Source organism: Cetorhinus maximus, chromosome 6 (genome assembly GCF_964194155.1).
Source record: "Cetorhinus maximus chromosome 6, sCetMax3.hap1.1, whole genome shotgun sequence".
Lineage (NCBI taxonomy): Eukaryota > Metazoa > Chordata > Chondrichthyes > Lamniformes > Cetorhinidae > Cetorhinus > Cetorhinus maximus.
In genome coordinates this window covers 154,561,221-154,575,794 of record NC_135884.1, presented here as the reverse complement: position 1 = coordinate 154,575,794, position 14,574 = coordinate 154,561,221, and the positions used below count along the sequence as shown (strand labels likewise).

Below are 14,574 nucleotides of genomic sequence, written 5' to 3'. Positions count from 1 at the left end.
GACTAGATCAAAAAATAACATCTTTGGACACGCACCTCATAAACTTGTTCAGTTAAAACTATTCACTCATTAAACATTCTTTTGTCCATGACCAAGATGAGCAGAGTCTTCATAGAGTGATCTGAGGGCAGAGAAGAAGTGAAATGTTGACCTTAACAACCTTTCACAGCACTTTCCTGGTTTTAGCAGCTGACATATAACTCTCGAAAGCAACTTTGGCAGGTAGGGTTTTGGATGAAAGCACCAGGAGATGGATTCACACTGTACCTATCCCAGGGATTTCAGATACACCATTGTCTCCATAAATCACTTCAGGAACCGACGTTTATGCGAAACAGTTTGTGGTCCTCCATCTGGCATAGGTCACCTCAGCCAAACACCACAATATGGTGCCATGTTGGTACAGCTGTCTGAAAACACATCCTGCCATTTAGCCACACAACACCCACAGCAAAATGAATCATGGTCATCACCCAGCAAAACTCTGAAAGTGGTTCACTGCACCTGCCAAAGAAAAACATCTCCCCATTCGCCAAAAGGAAAGACATCAGACCTCTGATGGTCAGGACTGCACAACTGTAGTGTCGCATCATCTGTGGCGATTTGTGGAATGGCATCAGATAAAATGAGCATGGCAGTTGCTGGATTGTTAACAACACTCCTGGTTCACCAATGTCCTTAAAGGAAGGGAAACTGCAGCCCCTACCTGCTCTGGCCTACTTTAGTCCCACACCTTGTGGTTAACTCTTGATGCCTCTCTGAAGCTCAGCTGGTGATGAGTTCTGAAGCTCTCTGAACCAGCAAGCTGGTTGTCCTTTTTAACACCTTGCTGGTTGTCTGCTCGATGTGACTGACTTGGATCACCCATGAACATGGCCACCATTGCTGACCCAACTCCCTTCATTTCTCACAAAGACCTTGATTGCCAGCTTGGGCCAAGTTACATGGTCTTGTCCCCAGAAGTTGATGGGGTGCTCCAAGTGTTCTCAACAACCCTGGGCCATAGAGGAGGGATAGGGTCAGTCAAAGTCCAATCCTGCACACGGATATGTGTGTGAAGATTGAGCTTGATATGATGCTGCTCATAGTTGAATGACCCATTGACCCTCACTGTTTAGACTTACACATCAACATTGGCCATTTGAGGACGGCACCAGATGGTCCTATAGGATGGTTACCCAATGAGAAAAGTATTGTAGCGGCAATGTATTTATTCATGCCCCCAGCTCTCCATGTTTTAATTTACTGTATAACGTAAGTGTCTCTCTCTCTCTTCTCTTCCAGGGAGCTCAATATGGGGGTTTTCAGTGACTCTCCAAGACCTCATGATGTGAAAGGTTAAACTGCCAATGGACTGCTTCGTACTGTGGACACTGTTGTATTCTGATAATGAAAGTTTCAATTGTGTTTCTCATTGTTGAAAACAAAGTTTACGTTGTTATTTTCCTGAATTGTTTTGAAAATATTTCTACCTGGAGCACAAGGAAGGGTCAGTAAACCCTGGCCAAACAATGAATGCTAATTTTCTTCCAATTTCCACCAATACTGCCCCGTATTTGATGGGGAGTTTATTGTATACTCCCAAATCTCTCTTCACCTCTCTCCTGAAGGCCCTGCCGCTTACTGGGACTTTGTTCCATTTGCCCCTCCCTCTTCTCTCTCTTTGTCCTTTCTCTCCCTCCCTCTGAGGAGAGGTTGAGGAAGTCCCACGTTTATATTTGGTTTTACTTCTCCCCTGATGGCACCAGCAGCAATCTGCTCTTGTCCCAAGTGACTGCTTTTTCAGTTGCTGAAACTTGGAGACTGCGATGCTGTAGGGAGCTGCAGGCCTAGACTCCTGATCTCACCATTGCCACTTGGAGCCCCAGCGATCATTCAGCACAGAAGGAGACCTTTCTACTCATCATACCTGTGCTGACCCATTAGTCCCACTCCACTGCTCTTTCCCCATTGCCCTGCAAATATTTCCCCCTCAAATATTTATCCTATTCCCTGTTAAAAGTTACTATTAAATCTACTTCCACCAGCATTTGAGGCAGCACATTCTAGATCACAACAACTCGCAGTGTTTTTAAAAAAAAAAAATTCCCCATCTCTCCTGATTGTTGAACACCTCCATCAAATCTCCCCTCGCGAAGGAGAACAAACCCAGCTTTCTCCAGTCTCTCTAAGTAAATGTGCGGAGGGGGGGGACATTGGAGGGATTGCCTCATGGAGCCAGGCGGGCTAAACATCAGCCCAGAGCTTTTAACAAACATCTGCAAAGCACACCATCTCCTGTCCACTCGGTGTCCAGGACGTTGGAGTAGTAAACACTGGGGAGACGCCTGGTTTAAGGTGAGAATGCAGCTGTACGCTTGGCACTACAAGCGATGAGTAACTAACACTGGCGAGAGCCAGGTACACAGGGCAACTACAGTTCATTTGAGCTTCTTTGGTTCCCCCTCTGATTGGAAAGGCAGTGATTGGACCGCTTGTGTTGATCCGGACACAGCTCTGTCACATTCATCATGGCTGTGGTGAACTAGTCCAAAAGTGGGACTTACTCAACCTCTCCTCAGAGGGAGAGAGAGAAAGAGGGAGGGGCAAGTGGAACCAAGTAAACTTAACAGTTTAATAGCGAAACACTTTTCCTTTGCAAACCGGTTTTGGGTACTTGTGGGGCTTTTAACATGACATGATTTGGGTAAAATGATTGTGTACATTGAAGGAGGTGGATTGGAAGTTGGATTTATATGTATGGGAATCATTTGGAACAGAAAAGAGTGATCAATTTATTGTCTGTTCAGCTTTCTGATAATTAAAGTGTTTTCTATGTTGATGTGTGTGAAAATTCTACTTGCAACAACAACCATCGAACCGTAGAAAGGTTACGGTGCAGAAAGAGGCCATTCAGCCCATCATGTCTGCACCGACCAAAAAGAGAAAAAAGAAACTAGCCGCTCATTTTAATCCCACTTCCCAGCCCCTGGTCCGTAGCCTTGCAGGTTACAGCACTTCAGATGCAGATCCAGGTACCTTTTCAATGAGTTGAGTGTTTCAGCCTCAACCACCAACTTAGACAGTGACAGATGTCTACTACCCTCTGGGTGAAAAAGATTTTCCTCATGTCCCTGGTAATTGACCCCTCAGCTAGGGGAAACAAGTCTTGACCATTTTTGTAGTGCCTTCAATGTAATAAAACGTCCCAAGGCCCCTCATAGGGTCATAACCAGACAAAAATTGACATTGAGCCAAGTAAGGAGATATTGAAAATAAAAACAGAAAATGCTGGAAAAACTCCAGGTCTGGCAGCATCTGTGGAGAGAGAAACAGCGTTAATGTTTCAAGTCCATATGACACTTCTTCAGAGCTAAAGCATATTTTGCTTTTTATTAAAGGCGATATTAGCACAGGTACCCAAAACCTTGGTCAAAGGGATCGGTTTTAAGGAGCATTTTAAAAAGGATGGAGAGGCAGAGAGGTTCAGGGAGGGAATTCCAGAGCCTGGGGCCCAGGCAGTTGAAGGCATGGCTGACAATGGTAGAATGGTTGAAATCAGGAGTATGCAAGAGGCCAGAATTGGAGGATTGCAGAGATCTCAGAGGGATGTCAGACTGAAGGAAATTACAGAGACAGGGAGGAGCCAAACTATGCAGGAATTTGAAGGCAACGAGGCCTTAATATTGAGGCATTGCCAGACTTGGAATCAATATAGGTCAGTGATTTCAGGGGTGTTGGATGAATGGGACTGAAGATATGAGCAGCAGAGTTTTGGATGAGGTAATGGAGGGTGCAAAGTGACAGGGACCCTGTCTCTCTGTTAACAGAGGACACTAAAGATTTTGTGGCACTCTATACTACCACACATTTACTGGTAAATCTTCTGAGCTTCCTTTGTGTCACTGGCCCAAGCCCTTTGCTAGTGTTGTTCTGGCCTCTGAATAACCTCTGTGTAACCAAGACCAGTGAGTTCCCAGTGCAGTCTCACAGGGACTTCAAATGATTGTTAGGTCAACGTAGCACCTAGTCTGGTACTGAGCCTTGTTGATCAGGAGTTGATCAGGAATGGTTCACCTGGTCCACATACTGAATTTGCTGTTCTCAGCTGCAACAGGAGATGGGGATGTTATAGTTCACCAGCCCTGGCTTGGATAAGCAAGAAATGATCAGCCAGGCTTCTTGCTCCTTGTTCACTTGTTAGTGTTAGGATGAAGGATGAGAGGTGATCCTATTGCAACATCTAAGGTCCTGAGAGGGCTTGACAGGGTGGATGCTGAAAGGATGTTACCCCTTCTGGGAGAGACCAGAACTAGGGGGGGATAGTTTAAAAATAGGGTGCCTCCATTTAAGACCAAGATGAGAATTTTTTTCTCTGAGGGCCGTAAGCCTGTGGCATTCTCTTCCCCACATATTTTAAAGGCAGGGGTAGATAGATCCTTGACTAACAAGGGAATCAAAGGTTGTTAGGGATAGGCAGGATTGTGGTGTTGAGGCCACAGATTGAATGGCGGAGCAGGCTTGAGGGTTGTTGATAGGTAGTGACCCTCCCTGGAATGTACTTGTGTTGGGCTCACAATTGGTCTCAGTTGTGATATTTCATCCCCCTCTCCCAGAACATTTTTGTTATTTGTTCATAGGATGTGGGTGTTGTTGGCTCAGGTGGCATTCATTGCCCATCCCTAATTGACCTTGTTCAGAGGGCATTTAAGAGTCAACCACATTGCTGTGGGTCTGGAGTCACATGTAAGCCAGACCAGGTAAGGATGGCAGATTTAGTGAACCAGATGGGGTTTTTATGGTTTTATGGTCGTTATCATACTTTTAATTCCAGATTTTTATTGGATTCAAATTTCACCAATAATAGTGGGATTGGAACCCGGGCCCCCAGAGCATTACCCTGGGTCTCTGGATAAATAGCCCATTGACAATACCAGGATACCACCGCCTCCCCCATACTGACAGGGTGAGATACAGTTGTCTGGGGGAGGTTACTGTCCTGGCTAACACACTGCAGACACGGGTTCAAAACAAAAACAGAATTACCTGGAAAAACTCAGCAGGTCTGGCAGCATCGGTGGAGAAGAAAAGAGTCAACGTTTCGAGTCCTCATGACCCTTCAGCAGAACTGAGTATAGTTAGGAGAGGGTGAAATATAAGCTGGTTTAAGGTGGGGGGTGGGGGGAGAGAGAAGTTGAGGGTGGGGGGGGGGTGGTTGTAGGGACAAGCAAGCAGTGATAGGAGCAGATAATCAAAACACGTCACAGACAAAGGAACAAAGAGGTGTTGAAGGTGGTGATATTATCTAAGAGAATGTGCTAATTAAGAATGGATGGCAGGACACTCAAGGTACAGCTCTAGTGGGGGTGGGGTGGAAAGACTGACAGGGCATTACAGGTATAGATTTAAAAATAATGGAAATAGGTGGGAAAAGAAAAATCTATATAAATTATTGAAAAAAACAAAAGGGAGGGGGAAGAAACCCCAAATCCCACCATTTAATTATATTAATTAGAACTGGAATTGAAAGCTAGTCACGTGACTACCAGTTATTGTCGTAAAAACCCCTCTGCTTCACACAGGGAAGAAAATCAGCCGTGAGCGCGAGAGCAGCCGGGAGCTGGAGAGAAGCTGGGAGAGCAGGAGAGAGTCCGGTACCGGTGGGGGGCGCTGTGTTGGGATGACCGGATGCCAGTACCGGTGGGTGGCGCTGTCTGTGGAGGACCCGGTGGGTGGCGCTGCCTGTGGAGGACCCGGTGCCAGTGGGTGGCGCTGCGTGTGGAGGACCCGGTGCCAGTACCGGTGGGTGGCGCTGACTGTGGAGGACCCAGTGCCAGTACCGGTGGGTGGCGCTGCCTGCGGAGGACCCGGTGGGTGGCGCTGCCTGTGGAGGACCCGGTGCCGGTGGGTGGCGCTGCCTGTGGAGGACCCGGTGCCAGTGACGGTGGGTGGCGCTGCCTGTGGAGGACCAGGTGCCGGTGGGTGGCGCTGCCTGTGGAGGACCCGATGCCGGTACCGGTGGGTGGCGCTGCCTGTGGAGTACGCGGTGCTAGTACCGGTGGGTGGCGCTGCCTGCGGAGGACCCGGTGCCGGTGGGCGCTGCCTGTGGAGGACCCGGTGCCGGTGGGTGGCGCTGCCTGCAGAGGACCCGGTGCCGGTACCGGTGGGTGGCGCTGCCTGTGGAGGACCCAGTGCCGGTACCGGTGGGTGGCGCTGCAATGTAGAGGACCCGGTGCCGGTGGGTGGAGCTGCCTGTTGAGGATCCGGTGCCGGTGCCGGTGGGTGGCGCTACCTGTGAAGAACCCGGTCCGGTGCCGGTACAGGTGGGTGGCGCTGCCTGTGCAGGACCCGGTGCCAGTACCTATGGGTGGCGCTGTCTGTGGAGGACCCAGTGCCGGTGGGTTGCGCTGCAATGTAGAGGACCCGGTGCCGGTGGGTGGCGCTGCCTGTGGAGGACTCAGTGCCGGTACTGGTGGGTGGCGCTGCCTGTGGTGGACCCGGTGCCGGTACCGGTGGGTGGCGCTGCCTGTGGAGGACCCAGTGCCGGTGCCGGTGGGTGGCGCTGCCTGTGGAGGACCCAGCGCCGGTACCGGTGGGTGGCGCTGCCTGCGGAGGACCCAGCGCCGGTACCGGTGGGTGGCGCTGCCTGTGGAGGAGTCGCTGCCGGTGCCGGTGGGTGGCGCTGCCTGTGGAGGCCGCGGTCAAGCCCTCGGCTTTTCTCGGCGAGCGCTGCCCGGCTCTGGGCCCTTTGGCTGAGCAAGATGGCGCTGGTCGGCCCGCTCTCCCGCGCTCTGTCGGAGCGGTTGTCCCGGTGCCGGTTGCTGGTGGTGGGCGCCGGCGGCATCGGCTGCGAGCTCCTCAAAAACCTGGTGCTGGCCGGATTCAGGGACATCGAGGTGGTAAGGATGGAAACCCTGAGGCGGCGGGAGGCCAGGCCAGGCCGGGCCGGGGAGGCCAGGCCCGGGCGCGGGAACCCGGGAGCTGGCGGGAGGAGAGATACTCGGACCCGGGCATCGCTGCGGGTTGCAAACCCGGACTTTAGCGCCCAGCGGCGGAGCCCCCTCCCCCCGGGGGGCCCTGGGCACTGGGGGTGATCTGCCCCCATTCTCTCGGGATTGGGGGCTGTCAACCTCCTCGGGGCTGTGGAGGGAGAGAGAGAGGGGGGGGGGGGGGGCTATCTCACCCCATCTCACCCTCACCCCATCTCACCCTCACCCCCACCTCACCCCCACCCCACACCCCACCTCACCCCCACTCTCACTCTCATCCCACCCCCTCCCCCACCCTCACCCCCTTTCCACACCCTCACCCCCTCCCCCCTTTCCACACTTGAGTTTGTGGGGCGAGGGGGTGGGCTGCAGGGGTTGGGTTGTGGGGGCAAGGGGGTGGGCTGCGGGGCGAGGGGGTGGGCTGCGGGGCGAGGGGGTGGGCTGCGGGTTGCGGTGCGAGGGTGGGCTGCGGGGGTTGGGCTGTGGTGGTGAGGGTGTGGGCTGTGGGCTGTGGGCATCCATCTGGTTTGTCAGGGCAGGGGATGCAGTCCAGCTCCTGGGCTGTGGGCGGGTGAGGCGAGATGGCTGTCCCGGCCTGAGTGAGGGGGTGAGGGTGAGGTCTGCCCTGGGATGTGGTGGGTGGGGAGAGCTGCCCCTGGCTGAGGTTAAGGGGGAGGTGATTATATCCAGATGGGGAGGAGAGGGTTGATTTTGCAGGAGCTCAGGCTGGCAATTTCTCCAGCATCTGGATCAAGAGAACATTCATTCATCCACTGGGGATTTTCCCTGAACCTCGGGCTGAAGCATTTGGGCGTTGAGAAGGTTTGAGCTGTCAACACTCCCACTGGAGGGTTTTAATGAGGCCCTCCCTGTCTGTTCAGCTAGACGTAAAAAATTCTGTGGTACTATTTGAAGAACTGGGGGAATTCTCTTGAAGTTTTGGCAAATATTTATTCCTAAACCAGCGTTATTATAGTCAGTCAAACCTTCTGTAAAATGATCCCAGTCATCTGTTCTCTTTGGAATGACCTGTCCTGTATCACAAGTCAAAATGGGACTGCAAGAACATTGTCTCATGAACATGACTGACCCATGTGAATAAAAAAACTGTCCACCACGTGTTGTTGCTGTGGCAGTTCACATGGCCTGTGTTGAAAGCAGTTGGTGCAAAGCCTGCACAGTAAAGAAAGAATTGCATTTATATAGCACCTTTCAGGAGGTCCTAAATCACTTCACGGTCAGTGAGGTACCTTTGAGGTGTAGTCATTGTTATTGTTTAATGTGGGTAACACAGCAAGATGCCAGAAACAGTAATGTGATAAATGACTAGATAATGTGTTTTTGTGATGTTGATTGAGGGATAAATATTGGCCAGGACACCAGGGGAGAGCCCTTCTTTTATTTGAAACGGTGCTATGGAATCTTTTATTTTTGCCCAGCTGAGAGGCCAGCCGGCCTTCGTTTAATGTCTCACCTGAAAACCGGTAACTGACAGAGCAGCACTCCCTCAGTGCTGCACTGGGAGCGTCAGCCTAGATTTGAGCTCAACTCTTTGGAATGGGTCTTGAAGCAACAATGACCTGACTCGGGGATGTGAGTGCTACCCACTGAACTGAAGCTGGCATCTCTGGATGAGCTTGCAGTGACTTTCACTTCTGTTGCCTTCAGCCTAGCAAAGTGGCTTTAGATTAGATTAGATTAGTTCTATTCTGACAAACTACCAATTTAGAAGATTTGATTTGAATGGTGACAGAGGGAATGTTCAGTAACAACAGCAAAAGGAGCTGGAATAAGCATTAAAAAGCGCTGCATCGAATAGTGGAGTTACTTCAGATAGACTTTACTAATTGCACTCTTTTTGTGTGTGAAACATTTTGAGGCAGTGATGATGTGATAAGGCTCTATATGATAAACCTTTCCTGTTGATTCTATTTTGACCATTGAACCAACGCTGGCTGTCTGAAAGATTGATTTCTCCCCTTCATCCCACCCCCACCTTCTCCCCATTACCCTTTTGAGAGCTATTTTGGATTTTGCTAGTCCACTGTTTCCTTACCAACTTTCTGTATAAAAACATTTTTTGTTCCTTTATGAACACCTTTCTGTTCTCTGGTTACTAATTCACCAACGAGTGGAAATGGTTTTTTCTCAATTAAATTTGTCAAAACCCCACCTCATTTTCAACACCTCTACCAGATTTCCTCTTAATCTTACAGCCTCTCAACTATGGCATCACAATGAATCACTTCACCCTCTCCAGGGCTTTGCCACACTCCTATGGTATGCTGAAAACTGGACGCACTACATGTTGCTCTTTAAGGTTGCTTCGTTCAAATCATCTGTTAATTTGAATTGAAATATTGCAAAAAATCTTTTATTAAATTGCTTGATTTGAAATTTTGAGCGAATAAACAGCTTTAAATTAAAAACAGATTATATACTGTAACTTAACCAATGATTTGTACAGGATTAATGTTTAACTTCATTGCTTCTGAATTCTGATCTCAGTTTATAAAACCTCACGTTTCGATGAATAGATTTACTAACTTGTTTATCATCCTGTCCTCTCCGTGCTGCACATTGTTTGGTTGTGAACTCTCCCAGACATTGATTCCCTGATTCAGGGTAATATTGGAGGAGATCTTCCGGCTTCAGATCAGGCACTTTTGCCCTTCAGATTTCTTTTTCAACATCCCCTCAATTCTTGTGGACAAATGCCTGAATTGAGATTGGGAAGATGCTGAGAGCTGGTTCCGATCCTGTGGATCTATTTCACTGTTGTGCCATCTCTGGAAGGGATTGAATTTTGTAACATCCGCCTTCGCTTGTTTCTAGATGGATTTGGATACGATTGACGTCAGCAACCTCAACCGGCAATTCCTCTTTCAGAAGAAGCATGTCGGAAAGTCAAAAGCTCAGGTATGAGTCCTGTACCATCGAAAGACTGGCTTGACCTTTCCTTGCTTCTGTAAGGTATTTTGTGACGTTTTTCTGCATTAATAGTTTTGTTGTGTTGTCAGTTTTTAAAAAAAGAAAATCAACATTATAAAGCTGGACCTTTCCTGTCTGGGTTTTCTTCTGAGCAGCGACCCTGTAAATGGAAAGGATTCGCACTCGGGATGAAATTTTTACTGTTTTCTCCTCCAGGCAGTTTTCCCTGAAATGATTTGCTTCCCCTGGGTTGGGTGATTAGGCTGAAGAGGCTGTAAGAATTATACACAGTCTGTTGGAATTGCTGTTCTTCATTCTGTCTTTTTCTTTAAGCATCTTCCAGCAAGAAAGAAAATCTTGCATTCAGTGAAAATCTTGCCTTTAATGACACTTTTCAGAACCTGTCTTTTTTGCTTCCACCCTCTCTCCCTCCTAATGTATCAATGATGTGGTGCTTCAGTTATGCAGAGAGACTGGAGAAAGTAGAATTGTCCTCCCTCGAGTAGAGAAGGTTAAGGGGAGATTAAGTTGAGGCCTTCAAAATCATGAATGGTTTTGATAAATAAGAAACTCTTTCACTGGTAGAAAGGTGGCTAACCAAAGGACACAGGTTTAAAGTAAGTGACAAAACAACCAGAGGGGATTTCTTAAAGACAAATTGTGTTTGACTAACTTGCTTGAGTTCTTTGAAGTAACAGAGAGGGTTGAAGAGAGTAGCACAGTTCATGTGTATATGAATTTTCAAAAGGTGTTTGAAAGGTACCACATAATAGACTTAGCAAAATTAAAGCCCATGGACTGGCAGCATGGGTACAAAATTGGCCGAGAGACTGAAAGCAGAGAGTGTGGTGAGCGTGGTTGTTTTTTAGATTGAAGGGAAGTATGCAGTGGTGTTCCCCCAGGGCCTGTATTAGGACCACCGCTCTTTGTAACATATATTAATGACCTGGACTTGAGTATACAGGCCACAAGTTTAAAGTTTGCAAAGAAATGCAAGTCGGAAAGTGAACAGTGAGGAGGACAGTAACAGACTTCAGAAGGACATAGACTGGTAAAATGGTTAGATATGTGGCAGATGAAGCTTAACACCGAGAAGTGTGAAGTGATGCACTTTGGTAGAAAGCACGAGGAGAGGCAATAGAAACCACGTGGTGTAATTTTAAAACTGGTGCAGAAGTAGAGTATAGGAATCCATGATGGTGACGGGAGCAGGTGAGAAGTTGTTAAAAAGAAGAGTATGTGATCCTTGGATTTAATAATAGAGGCACAGAGTAGGAAAGAAAGTAAGTTATGCTAAATGTTTGAAAAACGCTGGTTAAGCCTCAGCTTGGAGTATTGTGTTAATTCTGGGCACCACACTTTAAGAAAGATGTCAAGGCCTTGGAGAGAGTGCGGAGGAGATTTACCAGAATGGTATCAGGGATGAGGAACTATGTGTAAGGGGCTAGAGACATTGTCGTGTTTCTCTTTAGAGCAGAGAAGCTGAGCAGGAGGTTGATAGAAGCATTCAAAATCATGAATGGTTTTGATAGATAAATAAGGAGAAACCAGTTTTCACAGGAAGGAGGTTTGGTAACCAGAAGGCACAGATTTAAAGTGATCAGTCAGATACCCAGAGGTGAAATAAGTGAACATTTTTTACATGTTTGAGCTGTTATGGTCTGGAATTCACAGGTTAAAGGGCAGTGGAAGCAGATTCAATGGTAACATTCAAAAGAGGGATTGGATAAATACTTGGAGGGAGAGCATTTACTGAGCTGTAGGGAGAGAGTTGGAGTAATTGGATAACCCCACCAAAGAACTGGTACAGGTGCATTAGACCGAATTGCTTCCTTCTGTGCTGCATCATTCTATGATTATATGAGGATGAAACCAGAGCTGAGAGATTACAAGCATCAGGAAAGATTGAGCAAATTAAGACTTTTTAAAATTGTGATGGTGTTAGTGGGGTATGTGTGGAGAGAATGTTTATACATTTGAAAAACTTCAAAACTGGAGACCATAACTACAAGATGGTCCAGTTGAGAAATATGGGAATGTTTCTTTACTTAGTAGTGAGAATGTGGCGCACTGTCTAGCACAGGAAGCTGTTGAATCTCACAACTTTGATGCATTCTAAAGGAAACTAGACAATTACATGAGAGAGAAGGAAACAGAAAGATGCTGAAAGGCTGAGATGAAGTAGATAGAGCGGGAGGAGATTCATATGACGTATAAACCAGTTGGGCCGATTGGCCTGCTCCTGTGCTGTATATTCTATGCAGCATCTCTTATTGACTTGGATGGGTTTGGACTAAATTTTATTAGACCTTCTGTTTCATTTTGTTTGCAGGTGGCCAAGGAGAGTGCCTTAAAGTTCTGCCCTGAGGCCAGGATTGCAGCGCATCATGACAGCATCATGAAGTACGTTTTACCTTTAGTTGGCCTTTGTTGTGGATCACAGAGGCTGTGTCTGCAGAGCAATGTACTTTATTTTTAAAGTGGTGATTGAGACAGCTTCTATGCTACCTGAAGAATAGAGGACTAAGTGAATCTGAAGAGCAGGGATACACTTCGAGCTGTGGTAGTCCAATGTCACTCTTCTGGTCAGGCAGTGCCTGCTTCTGGTAAAGAAAGAACTAACATTTATCCATACGAATTAGGAGCAGGAGTAGGCCACTCGGCCCCTCGAGCCTGCTCCGCCATTCAATAAGATCGTGGTTGATCTGATTATAACCTTCTGCCTATCCCCCATAACCTTTCACCCCCTTGTTTGTCAAGAATCTATCTAGCTCTGCCTTAAAAATATTCAAAGACCCTGCTCCACTGCCTTTTGAGGAAGAGAGTTCCAAAAACTCGTGATCCTCTGAGAGAAAAAAATTGCGCCTTTAATGACCTTTAGGGTATCTCAAAATGTTTTCATTTATTCCTGCTGATTTCAACATATGCTTCATCTGGTCATAGTACATTGGTATTTGTATTGTCGGTTACTTCTTTAAAAATCCTATTCATCCAGTAGATTCAAATATTTTTTGACACGACTGATTGATTTGCTAGGGGCCGTTTTAAAGAGCAGTTATAGTCACCATGTTGGTTGGGGCTGGAGTAACATATAGGCTCAAATTAGGCAAGGATGGCAGGATTGCTTCTAGTTGAACGAGCTGGGAGTTTGATGATTATCCGACAAGTTTTGTGTCCACTTCTATTGATACAGTTTTTTTTTTCCAAATCCTGAAACCCCCCCCCTTACTCAACTGTGGAAGCACCTTTGCCGCACAGAGTGCAGCAATTTAAGAAGTTAGCCCACCTCCACCCTCTAAGGAATAACTAGAGATGAGCAGGAAATGTTGGCTTTGCCATCAATGCCCACATCCTTAGAATGAATATAAGTTATAAAAATTTAATGAGACAGATTAACACTGCAAACCCAGAAAAAAATCTTTTAATTTCTTTGCTTAAAAAAAATTCTAAGTGTACACAGCCCACAGATCTGCCACCAAAGTCTAGGAGGCTTCCAGAGTTTATTCATTCAAATGGGGAGAGCAGAAATGAATTTAAAAATGGGCCATGACCTTTGTAAAAGCAAGTTAATCCAGTCTTATCTCAAGCTTCTGTTATGGAACCAAGATCTGGATTTAGTCCTATAAGCCTCAGCTTTATTGGATTAAATGCCTTTTTCCAATTCTTGACTGTCGTAGCATCAAGGTAAATTTTTGTTACTTGTCTAACTGACCAATGAGTTGCCTCCTGATGGCTCAGTTGCTGCAGATGCTGCCCAGTTTGGGACTGAGCCTCTAGAGGTAGCTGAAACTCATGCCCTGCCATGCATGTGACCTGTGAGCAGCACCTTACTTTCCCTCCTCGCCAAGCTCCCAGCCTCTGATTTTCCCTATTAGACATGCTGACCTATTGAGATGACAACCAAGAGGGTGGGAATTATCGTGCAGAGTTACAAGAGGATGTAATGTTTTGAAAGGGCTATTGCGACAACAGTGTGTAGTCTTACTTCTTTTTTGGTCTTGTTTGTGGTAACCAGTTTAAGAGTGCTTTCACTTATGTTTCCCACAGCCCGGGTTATAACGTGGAATTCTTCAGGCAGTTTACGCTTGTGATGAATGCTCTGGATAACAGGGGTAAGGATTTCTGGGGCTTTAGGACTCTTGCTGGTTTCAAGCAAGAGTAATGGATGGTTAGTGAACACAAGCAAGGGTAATAGATACACATGGCTGGAAGCATCGGATATTTACTCCCTCAACTGTGACCTAGCCACACACATGATAAAGTTATTAATGCATTATATCCGCATAGCGACAGGAGGAGCCTAGAGTCCCTAGAGCTTGGCTTACTGTTCAGTTAGATCATGACTGATCTGTACCCAAGCTCCATTTACCCACTTGTGATCCGTATTCCTTGATAACCTTATCTAATAAAAAATCTATTCATTTCAATATGGGAATTTCTATTGATCCACGGATTTTCACTGCCCTCTCTATGGAAAAAATAATTCTGAATGTCACTCATAAAATGGCCCAGTTCTAATTTTAAGATTGTGGCCCCTTGTTTTTGATTCCCCCACCATTGTTTCTCTGTATATCTGCTTTATCAAATCATAGAGTCAAACAGCACAGGAGGAGATACCCATCGTGCCTTTACCAATTCTTTGAAAGAGCTATTCAATTAGCTCCACTGCCACAGG

At 47.0% G+C, this 14,574-nt stretch overlaps 2 protein-coding genes across 5 annotated transcripts in view; both read left to right on the top strand.

The window, feature by feature from the left end:
* Positions 1-2,819, top strand: part of ss18l2 (ss18, like 2) — a 45,846-nt gene extending 43,027 nt beyond the window's left edge. For all 4 annotated transcript variants that reach the window (XM_078544688.1, XM_078544689.1, XM_078544687.1 and 1 more), the window contains exon 9: positions 1,285-2,819. In XM_078544688.1, the coding sequence (XP_078400814.1) occupies positions 1,285-1,311 (27 nt within the window). In that variant the 3' untranslated portion in view covers positions 1,312-2,819. The remainder of the gene's footprint in view (positions 1-1,284) is intronic.
* Positions 2,820-6,673: 3,854 nt separating this feature from the next.
* Positions 6,674-14,574, top strand: part of uba2 (ubiquitin-like modifier activating enzyme 2) — a 46,944-nt gene continuing 39,043 nt past the window's right edge. The window contains exons 1-4 of the mRNA XM_078544685.1: positions 6,674-6,878; positions 9,804-9,887; positions 12,232-12,302; positions 13,947-14,011. Coding sequence (XP_078400811.1) covers positions 6,741-6,878; positions 9,804-9,887; positions 12,232-12,302; positions 13,947-14,011 — 358 coding nt within the window. The 5' untranslated portion in view covers positions 6,674-6,740. The remainder of the gene's footprint in view (positions 6,879-9,803; positions 9,888-12,231; positions 12,303-13,946; positions 14,012-14,574) is intronic.